Here is a 27,166-nt window from a genome sequence, read left to right as displayed (position 1 = left end):
CTTTTCTTTCATTTTTTTTTTTTTTTTTTGTAACAAGAGGCTCCCTCTGTCTCCCTGGATAAGTGCTGTGGCACCATCATAACTCACAGCAACCTCAAACTCCTGAGCTCAAGCAATCCTCATGCCTCAACCTCTCAAGTACTGGGACTACAGGCTAATTATAACATCCGGCTAATTTTTCTATATTTAGTAGAGATGTGGTCTCATTCTTGCTCAGGCTGGTCTTAAACTCCTGACCTCAAGCAGGCCACCCACCTGGGCCCCCCAGAGTGCTGGGATTACAGGCCTAAGCCACTATGCCTGGCCCGTCATTTTATTTTCTGTCCGTGCGCTCTTGAGTATTCCTAGGACCCCATATAAGTGGAATTATGCAGCTCATGCTTTTGTGACTGGCTTATTTCACTCAACATAATGTTCTCAGGGTTCAGCCACGTTGTAGCAGGTGTCAGAGGGTCCTTCCTTTTTAAGGCTAAGTAATACTATGTTGTTTTACCCACTCCTCCACTGACTGACAGTGGGTTGCTCCCACCTTTTGGCCCTCATGAATACTGCTGCTGTGAACGTGGGTGTACAAATACCACATGGTGACTCTATTGTTAGTTTTCTGAGGAGCTATCACACTCCTTTCCATAGTGGCTATACCATTTCACATTCCCAACAAAGCTGTACAAAAGGGTTCCGATTTCTCCATATCCTTCCAACACGTGTCATTTTCTGGTTTTTATTTTGTTTTATAGTGGCCCTTGTAACAGGTGTGAGGTATAAAAAAGAACGTGTACACAAAATATTTCCTTTTTATTTTGTGTAAATTATTACCAGCTTGAGGTCAGCAAGCTGTTGGAAGCCAGAAAGTGAAAAGAAACTCTAACTGGTGGCATCTTTGTGCGTTCATATCTGCCCATGGCTTTTTTTCTTTCTTTCTTTTTTTTTTTTTTTTTTTGAGACAGAGCCTCAAGCTGTTCCCCTGGGTAGAGTGTCGTGGCATCACAGCTCACAGCAACCTCCAACTCCTGGGCTCAAGCGAGTCTCCTGCTTCAGCCTCCCAAGTAGCTGGGACCACAGGCACCTGCCACAACGCCCGGCTATTTTTTCGTTGCAGCTGTCATTGTTTGGCAGGCCCAGGCTGGAGTCGAACCTGCCACCTTAGGTGTATGTGGCTGGCACCTTAGCCACTTGAGCCACAGGCACCGAGCCCCCATGGCTTTTTCTAAAAGGCTAATCCAGAAAATTTGTCAGCACTAATTATGGTGACATTTTTTTGCCTCTGGAAAAAAAACAAAAACCCTGCTATTTATTCCCAAACCAAGACCACTTACAAACACTTTCTCCACCCAATGAACAGAAACATCAGGAAAGAGAGAAAACTTTTTCCAATACAGGGAATATTTCCATAAGTTTTTCATTATTTTTTAACAAATCTCTTAAATTTATAGATTTTTTATATAGTTTTTAGAAAAACCACTGTCCAAGTAAAAACCTTGGAATATTAGCTGCATATACTCAAAAGATGAAGTTATTTAGAGCTCTTCTCTAGGAAAGGCCTTCAAACCTAGAAAATCAGTCACATTAACTGATGGTCACACATAAACATGGTCCCAAGGGCACCTTCTTACTCCCCAAATCAAATCCACTCTCCAAGCATGGTACCCTCAACACCATGACCCTCAGGGTACTCTAAAATCTCAACACCATGACCCTCAGGGTACTCTAAAATCTCAACACCATGACCCTCAGGGTACTCTAAAAAAGTCCCACAGGCTCAAATGCCATGGCAAAGTGCTATTAGACCAGTAAGGGTAGGTGGCCACACTGACTGGAAGGGTGGACCTGGAGGTCCCCAGTATTCACCAGGGTATGAAAGCCCAATTCAAAAGCATGAACCAGGTCATGTTGCTCCCTTTTTTCTTGGTGTCTGCTAGTATACCAGCCATATCACAGGCAATGAGAATTATTCCAGGGCATTTCTCTAAAATGTCCCATTAGAGACATGTATTTAACAATATCCTGTAAAAGCAGCAACTGCTCTCAGACGGGATCAGATTGCTACACAGCACATTTTAAGCCCTGGGGGTGGTAGTCAATGCATCAGTTACAAGAGTGATTAGGCATCTATTTGGTGACTGGTAGTGGCAATATGCATGTTCTGGGATCTTCAAGAGGAAAAGAGAGCTGCGTTGCCTGATGCCAGGGCCCCAGAACTTCCCCAACTGGCTCTGGGTTATCATCAGCCAGGGGTTTATAGCACATGGCCCAGGAGGTACAACCAAGGAGCCTTTCTTGACTCAAAATCCAAATGTTAAATGGGATTTATCTTTCTGTGGAGAAACAAGCTGAATTCAGGCTCAAGATTGTGATAAAAGCTCTCCCTTCCACAACTTTACTTCTAAACTGAGAAAGGAAAGGAAAAGATATAATTTAGGAAGTGGTTTCTTTAAATTAAAAACAATATGCTTTAAATTCAAAGTTGACATATTCCCAACAAGTCTAATAAAATTCTGGTATTTTTAATCTAATCAGCTAATTTACCAAGAAACATTTTTATATATTTTCTAAAAGGAGATTTTGGTGTGACCACATTTTATTTACATTATTAAAATAAAGCCACCAGAGAAAACCAGTTTCTCCTCAGAGACATAAGAAAAAGATGAAATACTCCACATCTACAACTGTTACATTCGGAATTGTGTCCTGTAAAAAAGACACAGTCCATGCCCTAACCCTGCTACTTGGGAATGGGAACTTATTTGGTTAAGATGTGGTCACACTGGATTCAGGTGGGCTCTCAGCCAGCTAATGGTGTCTTTAGGAGAAGAGGAGAATTTAGACATGAGACACATAGGGAGAATGCCATGTGACGCAGCTATGAGCTCGGGCATTTTACCTGCCTTGGTAGAAGATTATACCATTAATATCTTACTGATAAGCCCAGACAGGCAGCCCCATGTCTGACTTCCAAGCCTGAATTCCTAAGAACATGCCCTACTCCCAAGTCTTTCCCATGTCAGTTACAGGCACAAGTCAAATCCAGCTTTACCTGGTCACAAACACAGCAGCGTCCACAGGGGGTGTATCATCCTTCCCGCCTGGAACCTGATTGTTTCCAAGGTACCGTGCCCCACCATATTCCTCATTCTGCCAGTGGCAGAAGCTCTCCAGGGATCTCTCACCATGGTGCCCGATGGATAACTTGGCCTAGCAGAAATTGAGGGTCAGTCAGAGAGGCCAACACACAGGGAAGCCAGAGTGTAGATGTTGAGGTGGAGCCAGTTACTTGCTGCGATATCATTGAATGACTTGCTGCCCCAAACAAAAGCCTGACCCTAGTGGGTATCAGGTACAGACCCAGCAGGAGACTATCAGGGGCCTTATCTGTAAGTTAAAACGAAGACCACAGGTGCCATTAAAGGAAAGCATCTTTCTTTTTCCTAAATACAGCAGTGCACTAAACCAAGCACTGGTCCTGCAATCTCACATTCATTCTCAACTCTGCAGGAAACACTGTCACGTGGAGATGCACTACTGAAAGACCAGAAAATAATGCTATGGGGAATCCAATTGGGGTCAAAGGTTGAGTGTAGCTTCAGTAGGGAGGCCGTGATTCCAAAGACCTCACCATCAAGCTATGTCTGAAAGCCAAGTATGTGACCTCTGGGAGTGGAGTGGGGGATGTGCATGCACCCACTGCTTAGGGCCCTGTGAGACAAGAGCCCAGGCACAGGCCCTGCTTCAGTAGTGACACCTGCCCTCCTCCCACACTGATGGAGTCTGTAAAGCCAGGAAGGGGCTGAACTGAGAAGTGCATGCTCTGAGAGGGGTGGACGGGGACTTACAGGACGCTGGCGCAGCAGGACAAGCTTGGTAACCTGAATGTTAATTTTAATTCCAAGGCTCTGGTGCTGGAACATATTGTATACCTATCAAAAGAGAAAAATAAATACATGAGGATATAAAAATAAAAATAAAAATACAGTAGTATCCTAGATGAGAACTTAGAACAGAAAAAAATATTAAATAAACACTAAAGAAATGTGAATGAAATGTGTACAAAATGTGTGACTGAAGTATACACTTTAGTTTATAATAAGGTATCGATAGCATACATTATTATACATTTATAATAATGTATTTACAATTCACAATTATAACAAATATTTACCATTGTGAGATATTAATAACATATTTTGTCACATAAAATGTGCTCCTGTATATAATGTGCAGCCACGTTTTTGGCCCAAACTTTTAGGAAAATGCTCCTTGACAAAGGGGCCAGCTCTTGGCCAGTCTGGGCAGGGCTAAGGCTTCCCTGGTAGACATGCAGATCACACCACCCCCCCCACCCCACCCCTGCCCACAGCCACTGGCTCTGTGAACATGAAGGCTGCTCCTTCCCTCTCTCCTGGGAGCCCTTTCCTCCCTGGCATGTCAGGGCCACAGCTGAGATAATCACATTCCTGGCTGGCAGGGAGGAAGTTTCTAAGGCTAATTGGCTCCCTTTGCCATCAGCCACCTTGAGTGCCCCTCCACTGCCCCCTCCCAATTGCGGTACTCAGCAGAGGCTGCTCTGGTCCACAAATCCTGGGTCCTCCCACACTGGAACCCCACAGACCCAGGCAGGAGGGGGCAGTGGCCCCTGGAGGCCCCCTAGGCTACCTCTCTCTCAAGCCATACTATTTTAATGAACATCCTTATTTTTCACTCAAAATTTGGGCAAAAAGGGTGCATTATATATATCAAAGTATAGAGGAATAGGGGAAACTGTACATAAGAGTTCTCTGTATCATCTGATTAATTTTTCTATAAATCTAAAACTATTCTAAAATACAAATTCTATTCATAAAAATCATATTAATTAGAAACTAATATTAAAAATACAGCCATGTGCTCCCAGGAGGAAAATAAAATGAAAGAATTATATGGAATTTAAATTTCAGTGTCCATATATAGCCTTGTTGGAATTTAAAAAAATACATATGTGCGGAACATAACCCAGATTTTATTGAAAAAGTTTTCTGAGGGAACCAAAAAGCTCCCTTAAAAATGGATTACCCAGGCTTAGTGCCTGTAGCTCAGTGAGTAGGGCACTGGCCATATACACCAAAGCTGGCGGGTTCGAGCCTGGCCCAGGCCTGCTAAACAACAATGACATCAGCAACCAAAAAATAGCTGGGTGTAGTGGCAGGTGCCTGTAGTCCCAGCTACTTGGGAGGCTGAGGTAAGAGAATCACTTAAGCTCAAGAGTTTGAGGTTGCTGTGAGCTGTGACGCCACAGCACTCTACCAAGGGTGACATAGTGAGACTCTGTCTAAAAAAAAAAAAAAAATGGATTACCCAAAATATTCATCTAAAATCACACACACACATGTGCCTGCCTACACAGAAAGCTAAGTTAGAAATCAGTGAGTTAAAAAAATATATTAGGACTGGTGGTTTTGAAAAAAAAAAGAACATTAGATGATTCTGGCAGAAAAGACAAAACTCTCATTCTGGGCTTTCATGCAGGAGACTCCGGGGACCCTGAGCAAGGGGATGGGAAGGGGGATGCCTGTTGTGCACCGGCTGTGTCATCTCTAACCTTCGCCACAGCCCACCAAAGTTGGTGCCTCCATCACTCTCAGCTGGGAAACAGGTTCATGGAGGTAGAGCCGCCTGCTCAGACCCACAGCCAGTCAATGATGACATAGTGCAAACTCAGCCTTATCCAGCTACAAGTCCACATTCCTTCTTTCTCCCCCCAAACCCTCATTTTAACCAAAGTCTGTTCTTGAAAATGGCTAAAGTAACAGAAAAGGACACGTCCTTCTCAATTTTGCACCCCTGTTGGCAGAATTTAATCATAAGGACCTCAACATCAAATCAAATAAAGTGTTTCAAGAAGAGGAAGGCAACCTCAAATAAGGCAAAGGATCAGAGTAGTTGACATGGATGGAAAGAAGCCCACCGGTCATTATGACCCTGTTGAGCCCCCTTTTCCATAATTTGGCAAAAGCAGGATGCAGGGAGGGACCTGCGGAGGGCAATGAAGGTGGTAATACGCACAATGCATGGAAGGCACAGCCACGGGAACTTTTTGAATACTCGCCTTGTTCTTTTCTCATAGACATAGCCAAGAAGGGAGAAAATGTGAGCAGGGCATTTAAAACTTTCTATTCATGCTATCAATACAGCATGTGAGTTCCACAGCTTAGGTCAACGCAGGCCAAGCCGAGCTGGTCAACACCATCACTCCCAGCCACACACAGCAGAAGCCAAACATGGGGTGTTTGAGCATGTCCATGATAAAGGAACTGGCTGTGTCTCTGCTCTTTGAATTTTGCTCTTTGAAAACTATTCTTTAAATAAAACCTACCTTTAAGTAAAATCTCTTTTATTCTTTAAATAAAATTTATCTTTCTAATATTCTTTCCCAGGAAAAACAGAACACATTTGGTTGCTCTGGTCTTATTTTATTTTACCCCAAATTTCAAACAAACTAGTTGTCATTTTTGTTTTATACTGCACAATCCACAAGGCAGTTCTAAAGTCACATATTCATTACCTAAGCCTGGGAGGAAAAAGGGAAACCTCACAATTTTCCTTTTTTTTTTTTTTGATATTTTTTGAACTGCCCGATGGCTGTAATTCAAATGTTTCCAGAAATATCCAGCATTTAGGATTGGACCCAAACTGGTAAACTTTGGTTCAACACATGAAAATTAAGAAGAATGAAAACTTGAAATCATGAGCAAGAAAATTCAGGTTGCACAATGTTTGGTTTCAGTCTAAACACTGCCTGTAACACTGACTCCAGCCACAACCAAAGCCAGTGAAGAACACGATGAAGAAATGACGCGGTAACATGGTAAGTTCAGATCTGCATGGAGTGCGGCAAGTGTCAGGAAGAACAAAACTACAGGAACAAGTCCCCTGTTCAAACTGCCCTTTTTCTCCTAGCAGGGCTGATGACAGTTCAGAACCATGGGTGCTCCATATGCTGTTATGGCAAAGCTCTGTCATTTCCCTTGGAACAAATACAAAGAAAGAGGTGTGAGATGGGTTGTGAGATGGGGTAGAAGCTTCATGCTCCAAGGGTTGAGAGAAAGTGACAATTGGGAGTTGTTCAAGGGTACAGAGTTTCAGTTTTGCAAAATAAAAAAGTTGTAGAGATTGGTTAGACTACAACCAAACATAATTAACAATACTGAACTGTACACTTGAAAGCGCCTAACATAGTAAATTTCATGTTATGTGTCTTTTACTACAGTTCAAACTATGAATTAATTTTTTTTAAAAGCTTCATACTCTAAATCAGTGATTCTCAACCTTCTTGATGCTGCAAACCTTTAATACGGTCCAAAGGGGTTGCGACCCACAGGTTGAGAACTGCTGCTCTAAATAATGTTCTCTAATAAGCCTGTCAGGAGGCATTTCCCCTGGACATGTGATAAGGGCACTGACATCCAGGAGCAGGTGTCAGAGCCTGACCACAGCTAGAGCATTTTGTCACCTGCTGGGTGGCAACCACACTCTGACAGGGCTCAGCCAAACACAGGGCAGGGTCTCCCTGCCACCCCGTGCTGAGCCTCACAAGCCAGACGAAAATATGACAGCCACAGAACACAGGCTTTAAAGACATGTAACCAAGTCTCCCCATCTTTTGGAAACTCATGCTTAGGGAACATCTTAGAGGCAAAGTCTGCACAGTGTTTAGGGAGACACCTAGCTGGGGAGGGAACAGTGCGGCCAATCGTCTGGAAATTTTGTCTCTGGCCAGCTCTGGCTGTGCCTCACCAAGCGTTCAGAGCTCTGGCTGCCTTTGTCACATTTCCTTGGCAGCCTGGGGGCCAAGTGGGCCTGCTGCCAGCAGCACACTGTAGGTCCCCTGGCTGGGCAATTTGGGCACACAGTGAGGAGGGACCAGAGAAGGAGCAGCAGTGGGAAGGAGCTGCTCATCGTGCCAGGCAGGGTTTTCGTGAGGGCACTGCCCACCTGCGCACCAAGGGACTGACAGTGACCTGTGGGTGACACTCTCAGACCTCCAAAACAGGAAGGGGCTATGTCCTCCAGCACAGGGCCTATGACTGGGGTCCCCAAAGCAGCAGTACCCACATCACCTGTGTATTTGTAGAAATGCACATTAGAGAGCCCACCCCAGACACACTTTGTCACAGGTGCTGGGGGTGGCCAGCCACCTGTGTTGAACACTGCTCCTTCCCTGAGCTTCCAACTCCCACTGCAGTGTGAGAAATGGTGAGTGCCCTAACACCATGTTAGTTTTGCTAGTCACCAGAGAGAGCCTTGTCGTCTGCTCCATATGGCAATTGAATACAATTTATGTCATTTTCCCTCCAAACAGAACTTGCCTGGAACGTCTCCGGTTTTTCATTCCACTCCGTGGTTGTTAAGGAAGCTAAGAACAACCATAGCTCTGTTGAGTGGTTCCATTTTCCAATTTGGCTGCCCAAACCCAGGGCTTCTGGTATCAGCACCACCTGTTTCCATCTGTAATTTGTTCCTTAAAATGTTCTTGCTCCTGTGTCACTGCCACCCCAACCAAAGGGTAAAGAGGTATGACAGCACATGTGGGAAAGCCACAGCAGCCAAGCCGAGGAAGCCCTGCAGTTGGGGCCAGCATGGACACCCAGCCTGGGAGGATTCTTCTTCTCTGGGGACCTATACGGGTGACACAGAGCTGGGCAAATAACTCCATTTCCCTGGACAGGAAGCGGACAGGAGCATCCTTTAAAACAAACCAATGAGTTTCAATTTTCTGCTTAAGCCCATTGTAGCATCTTCCCAGAGCACTGAAAAAAGCCCACCCTCCATGCCCTGCAAGGCTGGCCTGCCCACTTCTTCTCACACTCCCTCTGACCTCCCCATCACCCACCAGGAACAGTTTCTCTCTGTGTCTCCCAAACACCAAGGTGACCCCGCTGGCTGCCCCCTCATGTTGGCTTAACACTTTCCCCTGAAACGGGAGAGTCACACCTCTCACAGAAGTGGCCCTGACTGCCTCCGTCGTGTGCTATCACTCACTTCTTTGCACACCAGTTACCGCTCTCCAGTTTCCCATCTCACTGATACATGTGTTGACTATTGTCTGTGGTTCCCACTGCCTGAGCTCCATGAGGATGAGACCTCTTCTTGTGGTCCCTACTCTATCCCAGAAGAGGACAGAGGAACAGAGTCACACCACGTGTTAAGGACCTAATAAATACATATAAGTGGAATCAGTGTATCTTTTTTTAATTTTTGCAGTGAAATACGTAAAATTTGCCATCTTAGCCATTTCAAGCATATACACGTGTGTTAACTGTGTATTTAACCACAGCATTAAGTGCATTTATGCTGTTGTGTGCCCACAACTCTTCATCTTGCAAACCAGAAACTTTGCACCCCTTAAAAAACTCCCCATCACCCCCTGACCCAACTCCTGTCACCCTCATCCTAACTTCTGTCTCTATGAATTTGACTACTCTAGATACCCTCTAAGTGGAATCATGCAGTATTTTTCCTTCTATGACTGTCTTATTTCACTTATCAAAATGTCTTCAAAAGTTCCTCCAAGTTGTGTCATGTGTCAAAATTTCCTTCCCTTGACATCTGAGCAACATACCTTGTAGGCACATCCCATACTCTGTTCATCCAGTCAGTCTTTAATGGACACTTGTGTAGCTTTGCCCCTTGGAGGTTGTGAACAGTGCTGCTGTGAACACGGGTATGCAAATACCTCTTCCAGGTCCTCCCTTTGTTTCTATACATATCCAAGAGTGGAATTTCTGGGTCTTATTAGCGAATCTCTTTTCTAGCCTTTGTGTGGGAGTTTTAATTGATTCTTCTTCTTATTTATTTTTTAGGGGTCAAATAGCTGCAGTTCTTGTTGTGGAAAATTTTTCCCACTGGGTAAGCTCTGGAAAAAAGGTAGGGATGCTTTTCTCACCATAGACACCAAAGTGGGTGGAGACCCGCTCTGCCCACCCCAGCAGTCTGAGAGAGAGCGGCCTTTCCCTAGAGACCCTCCAGGGCACTGCTTCCGGAAGGAGAGGCAGCAGGCAGGTGGGAGATGTTCCCAGAACAGAGAAGTGGCCACAGGGATCCAGCACAGAAGTCAGTGTTCAGGACACATGACCAGCCTGACCTCAGCCTTCATCTTTCCTCCTGCCTGGCCTCCTCAGCCCACTCCCCTCAAACTTTCCCCCAAATTCTAAGCCTGGCGACTCAACACTCCTTTTGATTCTGGACACCTCCCTCTAAACCTCCAAAGATGGGATTCCTTTTCTTACTTCAGTTAGCCCCAATCTAGCTTCTGCTGTTTGTAATCAAAACCCCCACTAATACAAGAGGCCAGCTTAGAGCCCTCGGGTTTAGACAACTCCTTTCTCCCCTGTTGGGAAAGGAGACCACTTGGTGTGATGCCAGTTTTCATTGGTACCTCTTCCGGGCTTCACGGGGCCTTAAGAATGACTACAGCAGGTCTGCTCTGACAGTAGCCATTTCTTCTAGCACTTTGGGGTCTGCTACAACCCAGGAGGATGAGCTATTCATAGCGGCCAGGTGTTCTTTTTATTTGTTTGGTTTTATCGTCTCCACCTTGTACCACCCTCCCAGAAAATCAATGTGGGAGGAGTAGACACTAATTTCATTTATGCAGACACACTTTCTACCAGAGTTTTAATACAGTGTATCTGGGTGATGTGCTTGGAATCCAAAAGCTTTTCAGAAGTAAATTAATAAAGGAATTAAAAAAGCAAAGCCAGTGTTTGTTTCTATGACTTCAGCTCTATATCCTTTGCACAGGAAGTGAGTATATGGCATCCGTCACTCATTTATGTGTTCAGACTCCACAAATGCTTCTGAATCATCTCCTGCATGGGTGCCAGACACTCAGTAAATAATGGTGAAAGTATAAACATAGTCGCACCTTGATGAGCTTACAGATACTAGAAAGATAATCCACAGGATGTTTTTAAAAATTGTGGCACAAGAAAGCATTGAAAATTTTGAATAGACCTACCTCAAGCACTGAAATTACATCAACAATACAAAATCTTCCAAAAAATAAAGCCCTGGAGCAGACAGTTTCAAACCTTCAAAAAGGAACTAGTACCTATATTACAAAACACAGAGAAGGAAGGAATCCTCCCCAACACATTTCATGAAGCAAATATCAACATGATTCCAAAACCAGGAAAGGACCCAACAAAAAAGGGAAAACTATAGGCCAATATCATTAATGAATATCGATATAAAAATATTCAGTAAGATCCTAGCAAACAGAATACAGCGACACATTGAAAAAATTATACATTGTGATCAAGTGGGTCTTATCCCAGGGATGCAATGTTGGTTCAACATATGTATCATAAATGTAATTCACCATATAAATAAAATCAAAAACAAAGGCTATATGATTGTCTCAATTGGTGCAGAAAAGGCTTTTGACAAAATCCAGCATTGTTTTCTGACAAGAACATTTAAGAAAACAGGCATAGGTAGGCTATTTCTTAAACTGATAGAGGTCATCTACAACGAACCCACAGTCAATATTATACTGAATGGAGTAAAACTGAAAGCATTTCCACTTCCAACTGGAACTAGACAAGGGTGTCCACTCTCGCCACTGCCATTCAACATAGTGCTGGAAGTCCTACCCAATGCAATCAGCAAGAGAAGGAGAGCAAGGGTATTCAAATGCAGACAGAGGAGGTCATACTCTTGTTGTTTGCAGATAACATGATCTCACACCTAGAAAACCTCAAAGACTCAGCTACAAAACTCTTAGAAGTGATTAAAAAACATAGTAACATCTCGGGATTCAAAATCAATGCCCACAAATCAGTAGCTTTCATATATGCCAGTAACAGTCAAGCTGAGAATAAAATCAAAGACATAATACCTTTTATAGTAACTCCAAAGAAGATGAAATACCTAGGAATATATCTAACAAAGGATGTGAAGGATTTCTATAATAAAGAGAACTATGAAATTCTGAGAAAAAGAAACAACAGAAGACATTAACAAATGAAGAACATACCATGATCGTGGCTAGGAAGAATCAACAGTGTTAAAATGTCCATACTAGCCAAAGTGATCTACAATTTAATGTAATCCCCATCAAAGCACCAATGTCACACTTTGAAGAACTTGAAAAAATAGTACTTCATTTTATATGGCGTCAAGAAAAAAAACCCAAGTAGCCAATACTTAGAAATGAAAACAAATCTGGAGGCATCACATTACCAGACTTCAGATTATACTACAAGTCTATAGTGATACAGAGATATACATCTATGGAATAGAATAGAGAATCTAGAGATGAACCCAGACACACATTGCCATTTGATCTTCAATAAACCAAAAAAAAAAAAAAAAAGCATGCACTGGGAAAAAGAAGCCTTATTCTATAAATGGTGCTGGGAGAACTGGTTAACCACATGCAGAAGACTAAAACTGGACTCACACCTCTCATCAGTGACAAAAACTGACTCTAACTGGATGAAAGATTTAAATTTAAGACATGAGAAAATAAAATTCTAGAAGAGAGTGTGGGGAAAATGCTTGACAACATTGGCCTGGGAAAAGATTTTATGAAGACGACTCCCTTGGCATTTGCAGCAATACCAAAAATAAATAAATGGGACAGGATCAAGCTAAAAAAGCTTCTGTACAGCTAAGGGTACAACAACTAAAGCAAACTAAAGCCCTCAAAGTGGGAGAAGATATTTGCATGCTACAAATTTGCCAAAGGGCTGATAACTAGAATCTATAGAGAATTCAAATTATTAACAAGAAAAGAGCAAACAACTCCATTTATACGTGGACAAGAGACTTGAACGGAAACTTTTCTGAAGATGACAGATGAATGGCCAACAAACACACGAAAAATATGCTCATCGTGCCTAATCATCAGAGAAATGCAAATCAAAACCACTGAGATAGCACCTAACTCCAGTGAAATTTGCCCACATCACAAATCCTGAATATGCAAATGCTGGCATGGATGTGGAAAAAGGGGGAACACTTTTACAGTGCTGGTGGGACTGCAAACTAATACAGCCTCTATGGAAAGTAGTGTGGAGAGTTCTCAAAGAACTAAAAGTTGACCTTCCATTTGATCCCACAATCCCCTTACTAGGTATCTGCTCAGAAGAACAAAAATCATTTTATAACAAGGACATTTGCACTAGAATGTTTGTTGCAGCTCAATTCACAATTGCCAAGAGGTAGAAGCAACCCAAGTGCCCATCAACCCATGAATGGATTAACAAACTGCAGGATACGTATGCCATGGAGTACTACTCAGCCATAAGAAAAGATGGAAAGGACAAAACAAAAAATAAAAAAGAAAAGAAAAAAGGAACGATGGAGAGTTTACGTCTTTTGTGTTTACCTGGATGGAGCTGAAACACATTCTTCTTAGTAAAGCATCTCAAGAATGGGGAAAAAAAAGCATCCAATGTACTCGATACTAATATGAAACCAATATGTAAACAACTACATGCCCACAAAAAAGAAAAAACACAAGTATAGTCTAGCAAGGGGGTGGGAGGAGAAAGGAGGGCAACTGGCAGGCTCTCACCCAATGTGCACAACGTGAGGGTGTTCAGCATGCCCCATGGGTGAAGGGTTCAACTACAACTTGAACTTGAACTTTACCTTAGAACTGAAAACAATGTAACATAAACATTTGGACCCTCATATTAATCTGAAATAAAAAAGGAAAAAAATAAAAAATGTGGTACAATAATATATAATAGAAGTTCACCATTTTACACATTTTTCAGCATACAAGTTAGTAACACCACATATAGTCATACTGACATACAACATCACCACTATCTCCAAAACATTCATCTTGCAAAACTCAAACTCTGCACCCACTAAACAATTCTCTATTCCCCTCTACCATAGTCTCTGGCAGCCACCATTCTACTTTTCGTGTCTGCAAATTTATTATTCTAAGTTCTTTTCCACATAAGTATATCCCAGCACCTTTTTTTATTTTTCTTTTGAGACAAGGTATTTCTCCCTCTGTTGCCTGGGCTAGAATGCCAGGAGTGTCACTGCAGCCTCTAACCCCTGAGGTCCAGGAATCCTCCTGCCTCAGCCTCCTGTTATGGCTAGCTGATCTTTAAAAAAATTTTTTTAGAGACAAGATCTTACTATATTACTCAGGCTGGTCTTGAACCCCCAGACTCAGACAATCCTCCTGCCCTAGCCTCCAAAAGTGGTTGGATTATAGGCATGAGCCACTGCTCCTGGTCAGTTCTTGAAGAATGCCACTTCTCTAGTGAATGCTCTTGACAATCTCATTAGAAACCATTTGATCATATGTGATCGTTAATTTCTGAACTCCATTTTATTCCAACAGTGTACAGGTTTGTGTTTATCCTAGTATCTCCCAGTTTGGGGTGTGGTGTCAGTCCTCTGAGGTGCTACAGCCCCTGGTCTGTGTTGGGAACAGAGGCCTGCTCCAGTTCCTCCCGGGAGCCAGAGTGGTCTGCTTGGGCAAGCTGGGCTCCTGCCACAGAGACTGAAATGGGAGGGTGCCACTGGCACCAGGGAGGTTATTTCCCACGTCCTGCAGAGAAATGTGTTGGAAAGAAGGCAGCAACGCACTCTGGTGGGTTTCTTTCCAAGTCCAGAGGGGTTAAAGAGACAGAGTCACTTCCACCCCACAGAAACATGCTCTAGAGGGGGCAGATGGCATCATGTTCCTGCTTGCTGCTCCCGAGCTGGGGGCGAGGGGTGGGGCTCATCTAATAACAGGGCTCCCAGTCCCAGCCACAATCCTTCCCCTTCCTCCTGGCTTAAAGGTTATCTCACTTACTAACCAAAATCCCTTTTAAAAAACAGCCTCAGGCAGGAGAAAATACTTTGGATTTCCTATACTAGGATTTGAGGGATTGGAAATGGGAGGTGGTGGTGAGGAATGGTCTCATTTCAAACAAGACATCATGTCTGAGCAGAACTTGCCTCTGGAGCGGCAAGAAAGGGCTGCTGCAGGGTGGTGCGGGCCCACTTGTGCAAGGGGCCTGGGGACTCTGCTCTCATGTGCTTTCTGGTCCTGATTAGACAGACCCTGAAACCCCAAGTACAGACAATGGAAAAGCTGAGTGTCATGGCACTGCGCCCTTCATGCCGCAGGTTGCCCTGGTGGGGTGTGCCTCCTTAGTTAACACCTAAAGCTAGACTGCTCCTGGTTGGCCCCAGATGTGCCCAAGCAGTGGGATCAAGGAAGGGAACTCTTGAGCCCCTGTCCTTTAGTCCTTACAGCACATTAGAGGTGGGGGAAGATAAGGACATCTCCATGTACCATTCCTACCCCTCTCTGCCCGGTGATAAGTCAGGACAGCAAATATCAAAACTGGAAGCTTTGCTTTATTACTACCTTAGTTGTTGTAATAAATGTTTATTCCTTGCACTTGTGCCCTGGATAATTTTTTAAAATGAGATGTAAAAATCTGCAGATGAAAGAGTATGGTACAGAGCCAGCCCCAGCCTTCTCGGGGGCTTCCTCTGCACAGATGTGAATGCTGGGGCCTGTCATTAAGCAGCTGCCAAGCAGACTTGGGTTTGTGCAAATGAAGAACATGGAAATACCTCTGGGGAGCCAGGGCCAAGCACCAGTAAACGGTAAACCAAAGCAATTTCATTTCTAGGTATAGATCCAAAACAATTGAAAGTAGGAACATTTTTTTCTTTTTGAGACACAGTCTCACTTTGTCGCCCTCGGCAGAGTGCCATGGCGTCACAGCTCACAGCATCCTCAAATTCTTGGGCTTAAGGGATTTTTGTGCCTCAGCCTCCTGAGTAGCTGGGACTACAGGTGCCCACCATAATGCCTGGCTATTTTTTGGTTGTAGTTGTCATTGTTGCTTGGCAGGCCTGGTCTGGGTTCAAACTTGCCAGCTCTGGTATATGATGGCTGGCACCTTAGCCACTTGAGCTACAGGCACTGAGCCTGAAAGCAGGAACTTGAACAGATGTGTGCACACCCAAGTTCATGGTAACATTATTCACGACAAAACTCAAAGGTGGAAGTAACCCAAGCGTCCTTCAATGGATGAGTGGACAAACAAAATGTGGCATAGCCACACAATGGGACAGCACTCATCCTTAGGCAGGAAGGAGAATCGGACACATGTTATGACATGGATAATCTTTGAGAACATCCTGCTGAGTGACATAAGCCATTGGTTCATAAAGGACAAATACTGTATGATTTCACATACTTAAGGTACTTAGAGTTGTCAGACTTACAGAGACAGAGAGCAAAAAGGTGGGTGCCAGGGGCTGTGGGAGGGGCAACGCGGAGCCGGTGTTTAGCAAGTGCAAAGTTCCAGTTTGGGAAAGATGGATGGGGGTGATATTTGTACAGCAAGGGGAACATGCTTGAAGTGTGCAGATAGTAAATTTTATATTACCTATGTATTTTACCATAACAAAAACATACAAAAAGAAACCTGCAAAAAGTTAAAAAAAAAAAATAAAGTTAACAGAACTCCCAGAGTTTATGACTTTGAAGGAGAGGTGGGAGCAACACAGTATCCTCACGCTGTGACCACTGAGGTCCGCGTCTGGAGGCAGGCCACTAACCCAGGGTCTCCGGGGACCTCCATCAACAGCATGCTTTGCAGAAGGGCCTGTTATGTGAAGACGGTGCTGGCCACTCCCCCTGTTTCAGCTGCCAGCCATAGCCTGAAATGCAGGTCCTTGTTTCTAGCCAAGACCTTCATCCCAATCTACCACTTTGAATTCAGCTTGTCCAGGACAGAACAAGCTTGTCCTGGCTGTGACCCCAAGCTCTCTGCTCCTCTTCTCAGCCAGTGACTTTGCTGGCCACTTAGGCACTCGGCGTGGCACCTCCCCTCACCACCTCCTCCTGCATCTCCAACCCTGGCATGCTGCCTGTCACTGATTCCTGCTTTCCTTCCAGCACTTCCTCCATCCCTCTCCTGCTCCTCAGCTGCTACTCTGTCCCCACATGCACTCCCTCCCTGATGCTCCGCGCCCTCCTTCCCTGCAGACAGCTACTGGTCTGTTCTTCTGCACATCTACCAGTGCACACTGCTCCCTCCCCCTCCAGAGAGCAGCCACACTCCTCAGGGAAGAGCCCACATTCCTCCCTCGTGATGCCTGACCCTCCTCCTGCACCTTACCCTGTCCTCACCTCCATCCATATGCTAAGGCCCCTCCAAGGCTGTTCCAGCCAAGTCCAGCCACCTGCCCTCCCTACATGGAGCCCAGACCTCCAGGCCTGGCTCCCTCTGTGTGACCTTGCCACCTAGACACAGACTGTCAAGCACTTCCTCTCTGCTTAGGGTTTACTCATGTATGAAGTCTCCTTGCTGCAGGGTGATCCTAAACCAGCCCTATATCTGGACCCGAGGGGCCCCTGCAGATGTTTCTACTAAATGCTTTTTTCCATCTTCTATTGCCTTTCAAGGGAAGGACCTGAAATACTTGCCAGGAACATGGATGGAGGGTGAGACTAGGATGCCTTTAAAGGTCTAGTATTTGAGGAGTACAGTCTCCCCCACCGCATCATGTAAAGAGGGTTTCCTCCATCCCCATTCAATAAATCAGATGTAAACACAGGCTTCTTTGACTTCCATGCTTCCCTCAACTAGATGACCTCTCTCTGCCCACTTCTCTCTTGGCACAAGACAAACTCTATTTTCCAGTAAAGTTGTTTCCTCACACTAAACTGTTGACTTCCTAGAGCAGACTCACTCAATTTTGAATGCCCTTGGCAGGGGTCTTTTGTATAACAAGGGTCTTAATTACCTTCCTGGTAATTAATGGCCCAATCCCTGAGCAGATTCAGCTACTTCAACCCCACACTGGGGCAGAGCTGGTGGGTGGGCAGGTACTCTCCCAGTGGGAAGCCTCCCAGTTGCCCACCCTCTGCCATGTCTGGGGATCACAAGGCTGTGTCCCTCCATCCCCAAGTCATCTTTTTCCTTTCCTGCAAAGAAAGAACACAGCATCTGCTTCCAGAGTTATCAACAGGAAAAAACAGAGCCGACCACGTTAGGACCCCAACCCCAGACTCACCATGTTCATGACAGTAAGGATGAACCTCTGGGCGGCCTCTGCCCCATGGTACTGCACCATGTCTGCATCAGCCACCACCAGGGTCTCCACTGTGCGCTCATTGGTGAGCTGAATGGCATTCCTCCGCTCCCGCCAGTCCTGTGACAGCTTGCCCTTCCTCAGCTTCTTCTTTTCTAGAAAACAGTGGAGACATTTGTGTAGTCCTTGGCTTACTGACATCCAAAACCATATAACAAAAAGGCCTTCTGTTGAGCATCCCCAAGAGAATGATCATTCTTAACTGGCCATAGAGGGACCCAATGCCCACCAACATTCCTCCAGCTGACTCAGGAGAAGGGAGAGAGCTGGGGAGGTCAGATGTTAAGTGGGGCTCATTCTTGCCCACCACCACAGCCAAGAAGTGAATAGAGCTGAATACCACAAAAGAGAAAACCTGCCCCTTCCGAGGGACACTGAGAATCGACATAGAGGAAAAGGAAGCCTGGACCCAGTGGGAAGGGATCTGAAATCACCACAGGTTGATGACAGAACTGGCAAAGGCAATAATAAACGCCAGTGAGGTTATAGAGAAAGAGAAATGACCATACACTATTGGTGGGAAAGTAAATGAGTGCAACCACTATAGGGAACAGTATGGAGGTTCCTCAAAAAACTAAAATAGAACTATCATATGAGCCAGAAATCCTACTGCTGGGTGTGTATCTGAAGGATGGAAGTTAAGTATATAGAAAATAAGAGGGCTGTCCAGAAAGTATCCATCCATGTACGTTTCCACTTTTCGCATTATATGGCTGGATAATTTCCAGACAGCCCTCACATATCTGCACTCCCATGTTTGTTGCAGCACTATTGACAATGGCCAAGATTTGGAATCAAACTAAGTGTCTATCAGTGGATGAATGGATAAAGAAATCACAATACTTATACACAAGGGAATATTGTTACCTCCAAAACAAATGAAATCCTGCCATTTATAACAACATGGAGGGAACTGGAGAACATCATGTTAAGTGAAATAAGCCAAGTATAGAAAGACAAATCTTGCATTTTTCTCACTTGTGTTAAACAATTAAAACAATTAATCTCATGGAGACAGACAGTAGAATAATGGTTACCAGAGGCTGGGAAAGGTATTGGGAGGGGACAATAAAATGGGGGCAAAATTTATAGTTATATAGTTCGATAGCATGAAGAATATTTGACAAAACAAAGTGACTATAATCAACAATAAGTTAGGGTATACTTAACTAAAAAAGTAGAATTGGAATGTTCCTAACACAAAGAAATGCCTGAGGTGATCAATACTCCCAATTACCCTGATTTGGTTAATTCACATTATGTTGTATTAAAACATCACTTGTACACTATAAAGATATACAAATAAATACAACTAAAAAAAAAAGTAAACCAAACCAAACCTAGCAGAAGGTAAGAAATAAAGATCAGAGCAGATCTAAGCAAAATTGAAATGAAAAAAAGCAATATAAGGGATCAAGGAAATGAAAAATTGTTTCTTCAAATAGATAAATAAAATTGATAGACTGATATCTAAATTAATCAAAAAAGAAGATTCAAATAAGCTCAATCAGAAATGAAAAAGGAGACATTCCAGCTGACACCACAGAAAAACAAAAGATTAGCCACAGCTATTATGAATACCTCTATGCATACAAACTGGAAAATCTAGAGAAAACAGATAAACTTTTGGAAACACATGACCTCCCAATATTGGATTAGGTAGAAATATTATAGAAAGCCTGAACAGATGATATGAATAGCGAGACTGAATCAGCAATAAAATGTCTCCTAATAATAAAATCCCAGGATCAGATGGATTCACAATCAAATTCTACCAAGCCTACAAAGAAAAACTGGTACCTATCCTATTGAAACTGTTACACAACATTAAGAAGAAGAGAATCTTCCCAAAGTCATTCTACAAAGCTAGTATCACTGTGATACCAAAGCCAGAAAGGACATAATAAAAAAAGAAAAGAACAAACCAATATCCTCCTGAACATAGATGCTGAATTCCTCAATAAAATGCTAGCAAATCAAATCCAGCAGCACATTAAAAAAAATAATTCATCATAATCAAGTAGGCGTCATCCCAGGGATGCAAGGATTGTTTAATGACAATAAATGTGATTCACCACACAAAAACAATCAAAAACGAAGAGCATATGTTCATCTCAATAAATTCAGAAAAAGCATTCAATAAAATCCAGCAGCCTTTTATGATAAAAACCCTTAACAAGCTAGGCAAAAAAAGAACATACCTCAAAATAATAAAAGCTATATATGAAAAACCCTCAGCCAACATTATATTGAACAAAGTTGAAAGCATTTCCCCCAAGAACTGGAATAAGACAAGAATGTCCACTGTCAATATGTCTATTCAACATAGTCCTAGAAGTCCTAGCCAGAGCAATCAGGCAGGAGAATGAAATGAAAGGCATCCAAATTGGGAAAGTGGAGGTCAGACTATCCCTATTTGACAATGATACGATCCTATATTGAGAAAACCCTAAGTACTCCTCCCAAAGACTCCTAGACTTCATAAATTCAGTAAAGTCTCAGATTATAAAATTAATGTGTACAAATCAGTAGCATTTCTATACACTAATAACAGTCAAATCGAGAATCAAATCAAGAACTCAACACCATTTATAATAGCTGCAAAGAAAATAAAATACCCAGGAATGCACTCAGCTAAGGAAGTGAAAGATCCCTGAAAGGAAAACTATAAAACACTAATTAAAGAAATAATTAATGACACAAACAAATGAAAAAACACCCCATGTTCATGAATTAGATTACAGTGGTTCTCAACCTGTGGGTTGCAACCCACAGGAACTGTATTAAAGGGCCACAGCATTAGGAAGGTTGAGAACCCACAGACTAAAAGAATCAACATTGTTAAAATGTCCATAAGGCCCAAAGTGATTTACAGACCCCCTGTCAAACACCAGTATCATTTTTCACAGAATTCGAAAAAATAATCCTAACTTTCATAAAAAAAAAAAAAAAAGATCTAGAATACCCAGAGCAATCCTAAGCAAAAAGAAGAAATCCTGAGGCATCACATTACCTCACTTCAAATTATATTATACTACAAGTTTATGGTAACGAAAACATTATGGTACCAGTATAAAAGTAGGCGCATAATCAATGGGACAGAATAGAGAACTTGGAAGTGAAATCATACACCTACAACCAACTGATCTTTGACAGAGCAGACAGAAACATACACTGAGGAATGGATGCCCTATTGAACAAATGGTACTAGGAAAACTGGTGAGCCACAAGCAGAAGAATGAAACTGAATCCCTATGTCTCACTAAACACAAAAATTGACACAAGATGGATTGACGACTTATAGGTAAAACCTAACACCGTAAAAATTCTAGAAAAAAATGTAGGGAAAACTATTCTGGACAATGGCCTGAAGAACATCACTGAGACCTCAAAAGCAAATACAACAAAAACAAAATGGGACTTAATTAAACTAAAAAGTTCTAAACAGAATGAGAAATAATCGACAGAGTAAACAGATGACCTACTGAATGGGAAAAAAATATTTGCAAACTATACATCCAACAAAAGGCCAATACCACATAGACAGTCCACAAAGAACTCAAACAAATCAGCAAGAAAAAAAAAAAATGACCTCATTAAAAACTGGGCAGAAGGGTGGCGCCCGTAGCTCAGTGGGTAGGGCGCTGGCCACATACACCAGGTTGGTAGATTCGAACCCAGCTCGGGCCAGCTAACCAACAATGACAACTGTAACAAAAAATAGCCAGGCATTGTGATGGGTGCCTATAGTCCCAGCTACTGGGAGGCTGAGGCAAGAGAACCACTTAAGCCCAAGAGTTTTAGGTTGCTGTGAGCTGTGACGTCACAGCACTCTACCAAGGGTGACATAGTGAGACTCTGTCTCAAAAAAAAGAAAAAGTGGGCAGAAAATATAAACATTTTTCTAAAGAAGAGATACAAATGGTAAAAAAAAATTAAAATAAAAAAATGTTGCACATCACTAATCATCAGGGAAATACAAGTTAAAAATCACAATGAGATCCCACCTTTCCCTGGTCAGAATGGTCATTACTAAAAATCTAAATAACAGTAGATGCTGGCATGGATATGGTGAAAGGGGAACACTTAAGACACTATTGGTGGGAATGTTAATTTGTACAACCTCTATGGAAAACAGCATGGATATTTTTCAAAGAACTAAAGGTAGACATACCATTTGGTCCAGCAATCCCAGTACTAGGTATCTACCCAAAGGAAGAAGTTATTACATAAAAAAGACATGAGCACTTATATGTTTATTGCAGCACAATTTATAACAGAAAAGATATAGAATCAACCTAAGTGTCCACCTACTGAGGAGTGAATAAAGAAAATGTGGTGTGTACATAGTATATACCATGATGAAATATCATTTACAGCAACGTGGATGGAACTGAAGGCCATTATCCTAAATGAAGTTTCTCAACAACAGAAAAACAGAATAACATGTTCTCACTTATAAATAGGAACTAAATGATGGGTACATGTGGTTATATAAAGTGGAGACTAAAAAGGGGGAAAGCTTGGAGGGAAGTGAAGGATCAAAAATTATCTACTGGGTACTATGTATAACTGTGCCCTATTTGGATGACAGGTACACCATAAGCCCTGGCTTGACGATTATATAATTCATCCATGTAACAAAAACTCCTTATAACCCCTAAATCTATTGAATTTTTTAAAACCTGAATTTTAGAATTGCAGATAAGAGACCATGGACCTACATTCCCTTCCAATGCAAGCGTGGTGGCCAGGATAAAGGGCAGTGGGGGGTGGAAGATGGGAGTGCATCTCAACCTTCTCTGCCCTGTTTTTAGCAACGATTCCTTCAGCGCAGGCCTACGTCGCTTTCAACAACCACGCCTTTCCTTCCAGAAAGAAAAGCAGCATAATACATTTTACCTTTGATTCCCTAAACTGCATCAGCACGCCCAAAGAGACAAGGTTTCACAGATGTCAATATTCATAGTGGAATAAGCTTCTTCAAAAGTAAAAAGAAAAACTTGAGAATAACACATGTACTGAATTTTAACCTCACTGGAGACGTCTAAGCCTGGCAGGCAGGCGTGTGGCCGACTGGGGCCCTCTCCAAGCTCTGCTGGCCATCAGCTGCCTCCAGCTGCTGGGGGAATGAGAGCGGTGGCCTTCACCCCACTGATGAGGACACCACAGCCATGTCAGGCCTCAAACCTTCTTCTGTTGTCACAGACATCAGGGATCATTACTGAAGTTAAACCCAGCAGGGTCTTCTGCCAGCACATTACTGGAGTTGGAAGATTTTCAGTTCTGGCTTCATAGTATTTTTCTTACATTTACACTTCTTTTGCCTCAGTTATACATTAAAAAAGAAAATTTTGCGTATTTATATAATACCTTAAATCCTTTTGAAACGAGATGAGAAAGAGAACAAAAACAAGGAAGAAATAAATGGTATTCTCAGTATAATTTTAGAATGTTCAAACTGTGATTTACTCTAAAAGTTCAGAGAAAAATGCTGAGCAAATAGATAAATTGTCATCAATTACCAGTTTTTCACTTTGAAAACTAAAAGAAAAAAAAAACCTTACCTTATCAAAATCTATATGGAATAGATACTCCTTTAGTTTAAAAACAATACAGTATCCAGGTATTTATTAGGGAAAAACAACACATGTCACAAGCTATTTGGCCTGGCAGTCCAACAGCCAAAACCCCTTCCTGCATTCCTCTGCTTTTTGCTACACAAAAAGGATCCTGGCGTCTCCAGTTCTGCCAATGCTATTTCCAGGGAAGAATTCTCTGTACAAACACAGGAAAATAAGCCTCTCCTAGCTAGAGAAGCAAGATCAGAGGGCAGAAAAAACAAATGGGGCAGAGGAAATAGAGGCAGCTTCCCCAAGTGCCCTGGGCAGCTCAGGTGGAAGGGCAGAAAGTGCGTCAGGCCGAGAAGACAAAGACGAATGCCACTGCTAGGAACCAGTTACCTGGCTTCCAATGTGCTTGTAGAGCTAATGAGAAGATGTAAACTTGAACTTGTAGGCTGAGGTGCGGGGTCCCATGCCTGTAATCCTAGCAATCTGGGAGGGCAAGGTGGTGAACTGCCTGAGCTCAGGAATTCAAGACCAGCCTGAGCAAGAGTGAGACCCCCATCTCTACTTAAAATAGAAAAACTAGCCAAGCATCACGGCAGGTGCCTGTAGTCCCAGCTACTTGGGAGATTGAAGCAAGAAGATCAGTGGAACCTGGGAAGCTGAGGCAAGAAGATCTCTGGAGCCCAGAAGTCTGAGGTTGCTGTGAGCTATGATGTCACAGCACTCTACCCAAGGTGACAGAGTGAGACTCTGTCTCAAAATACAAACAAACAAACAAACAAACTTAAACTTGTAGTCAAACACACAAATGGGCACACCAAAGCCAAATACAAAAATGTCCTCACTTTAGACACACGGGGCAGTGGACAACAAGAATCTTGAACTCTCAACATCTGGGAGAGATGCCAGAAACAGATCCCCTCTCAAGATGCAGACGATGGGTTTCTCTAGCTCTTCTGTGGGCAGGGCAGGGGGAATTCCATCAGAATCCCTTGGTTCGGCCGGGCGCAGTGCCTCATACCTGTAATCCTAGCATTCTGGGAGGCTGAAGTGGGTGGATTGCTTGAGCTCACAGGTTCGAGAGCAGCCTGAGCAAAAGTGAGACCCCATATCTACTAAAAATAGAAAAACTGAGGCAAGAGGATGGCTTGAGCCAAAGAGTTAGAGGTTGCTATGAACTATGACACCATGGCACTCTACCCAGGGCGACAGCTTGAGACAGTCTCAAAAAAATAAATAAATAAATAAACTTTGTGTGTTGCACCAAGTTTACCCCCAGGGCCAGGACCACCTCCAGCAAAGGAATCTCTAGGTGGGAGACATAGGCACACAGCAGGAAAAGGGTCCGAGCACCCTTGCAAGTGACCTCTTTGCATAGATTGAAGGTGACTGCCTCAAAAATACATAGATTAAAATGAAAGTAGGCCCCAGAATATTAATAATAAATGAATAAAATGAAATTAAGCATAAAGAAAAACTAAAAAACAAAGAAAAGAAAATAAATATAGCAATAAGGGGTCAAGATGGTAGTTCTGGTGATAAAAAAAAAAAAAAACATAGCAGAGTAACGCCACCTGCAAGAGCTGCCCCATTGCCATCAACTCAGGGCTTCATCCCACTCTGTGGAAGTGCAAAATGAGCCAGAAAGAGATGTATTTTTTAAATACATTGCCCCAGGCTACTAACCTAGCTGACTGGGATCCCAGCCCAGGCAGACTAACCACTGTCAGTTCTGCCTTGAAATTTGGTTCCAACTTTCTTGAAACCCAAGGAAGAAAAAAGGCAAGTAGGCTAGATGGTAGGTTTGTCATTCTCTTGGAGCAGGAGGGAGGATATCATTCCTTAGGGAAAGATAATATCTTCTTAACATCAACTTATAAAATAAAAATATCAAGAAGACCACAAATGGGGGCTGCCCAATGATGCAATAGGCATGTTTTTGACAATATTTCATAGCTAATGAGACCATTAATTTTGTTTGGTTGTATCTTATAAGAACTTTCAATAACATCAAAAGTTCTAAAAGTAAAATAGTCATTAAAGGGAATTCCAAAAAGAATTTCAATCCATGTATTACAAGCCTGAGGGGTCCCTTGGTCCAGGGAGAACAATTAGCGCCCCCAGAAGAAGGGCCAGAAGAACAAGGGGGAGGGGAGGAGTGAGGGACACAGAACTCCAAGAGAGGAAAATGACAGAGGTGAGATGGTGACACACGTTTCCTGAATCAAAATGACACTAGTTGGTAGGAAGTCCTGCTCTCTGCTAGTGGCACTGCCTAATAGAGGCTTCCACTGGGCAGCCAACCCAAAAGACAGAAAGTCTGTGGGCCCCTAGGCTGGGCTGCTACATGGGACACATGGCTGTCCACATCAAAAACCAATCCAAACCTAGAAACCAGAAGTAAACACGGGCATGGTGCTTGAAAGTCTGCTGAAACCAGACTGAGCCGGAGACGGGAGCTGGAGACCACACGCATGCCCTCAGAGTCCCCAGTGGCCCAGCTGGTGGGGGACCTGGACAGCCAATCTCAAGGGGTCCTGCAGTGCCTAATGCTCTACCCTCAACTATCCTCCTCTGAGCTACGCAGAGGACACTGTCCATTTCATGTGTCTACACCTGACTTCTTGACCAGACTGTGCCCTTAAAGACGTACCTCAGCACCTGGCACTGCCTGGTGTACAGCAGGAATTCCGTAATTATACTTAGCTGAATGAACTGTTTAAAACTCTTTTAAATTACCAATTAATAACAGGATTAATTTTTAGGGAACTTAACATAAATGTACCAAAATGAAATACTCCCAAGTCACTTCCTTCAACTAAGAAGAAGGGAGCAAAGCTAGCGGATAGTAGCCCAGTTTTGACATCCCACCAAGCTGTTTAGATTCTGCCCATGGACTTCCAGGCTGCATGTCCTTGTCTACAAAACAGGATAATAATTATTCCTCCCTCTGAGGAGGTTAGCCCTTGGCTAACACGGTTCAGATGCATCTGAACATACCCAAATCCTGTGGCTAGGCTTGCTTCTATCATCACCATGATGTTGCTTCTCTTGCTGTCAGTTATTAGGGTCTAAATACTTATTTGAAAACTTTACAAGCCCCAGAGACAAACAACAAGCCTGTACGCATTTATGCACCCTACGGGTCTGACTTGTCACATTATCCATCTACCAGAAGCACTAGTCTAGACATTCGCCAATGAACTTGCTGCCTTTCCTATTTCCTACTGGCAGGGGATGTGAAAGAATGTCTCTCCTGAGGCCATCCTCAATCACAGAAGAAAAATCAGAACCAATATAAAAATAAAGTTTTAAGAGCAGTTGGGAAGAGGCCTATAACCGCTGCTCAAAACATCACTGTAACATCCCAGCACTGGCTTGAAGCCTATAGCTCAACCGGCTAAGGCGCCAGCCACGTACACCTAAGGTGGTGGGTTCGAATCCCCAGCCCGGACCCGCCAAACAACAATGACGGCTGCAAC

At 43.2% G+C, this 27,166-nt stretch overlaps 1 protein-coding gene across 1 annotated transcript in view; it reads right to left on the bottom strand.

The window, feature by feature from the left end:
* ADAMTS17 (ADAM metallopeptidase with thrombospondin type 1 motif 17) overlaps window positions 1–27,166 on the bottom strand; it is a 345,625-nt gene that overhangs the window by 267,976 nt on the left and 50,483 nt on the right. The window contains exons 4-6 of the mRNA XM_003788635.1: window positions 18,037–18,209; window positions 3,831–3,914; window positions 3,035–3,192 (exon numbers count right to left, since the gene is read on the bottom strand). Coding sequence (XP_003788683.1) covers window positions 3,035–3,192; window positions 3,831–3,914; window positions 18,037–18,209 — 415 coding nt within the window. The remainder of the gene's footprint in view (window positions 1–3,034; window positions 3,193–3,830; window positions 3,915–18,036; window positions 18,210–27,166) is intronic.

The sequence above is a fragment of the Otolemur garnettii genome, unplaced genomic scaffold (assembly GCF_000181295.1).
Source record: "Otolemur garnettii isolate 467f Iridium unplaced genomic scaffold, OtoGar3 scaffold00029, whole genome shotgun sequence".
Lineage (NCBI taxonomy): Eukaryota > Metazoa > Chordata > Mammalia > Primates > Galagidae > Otolemur > Otolemur garnettii.
Note: the sequence above shows the minus strand (reverse complement) of the source record. Positions and strands in the feature narration are given on the sequence as shown.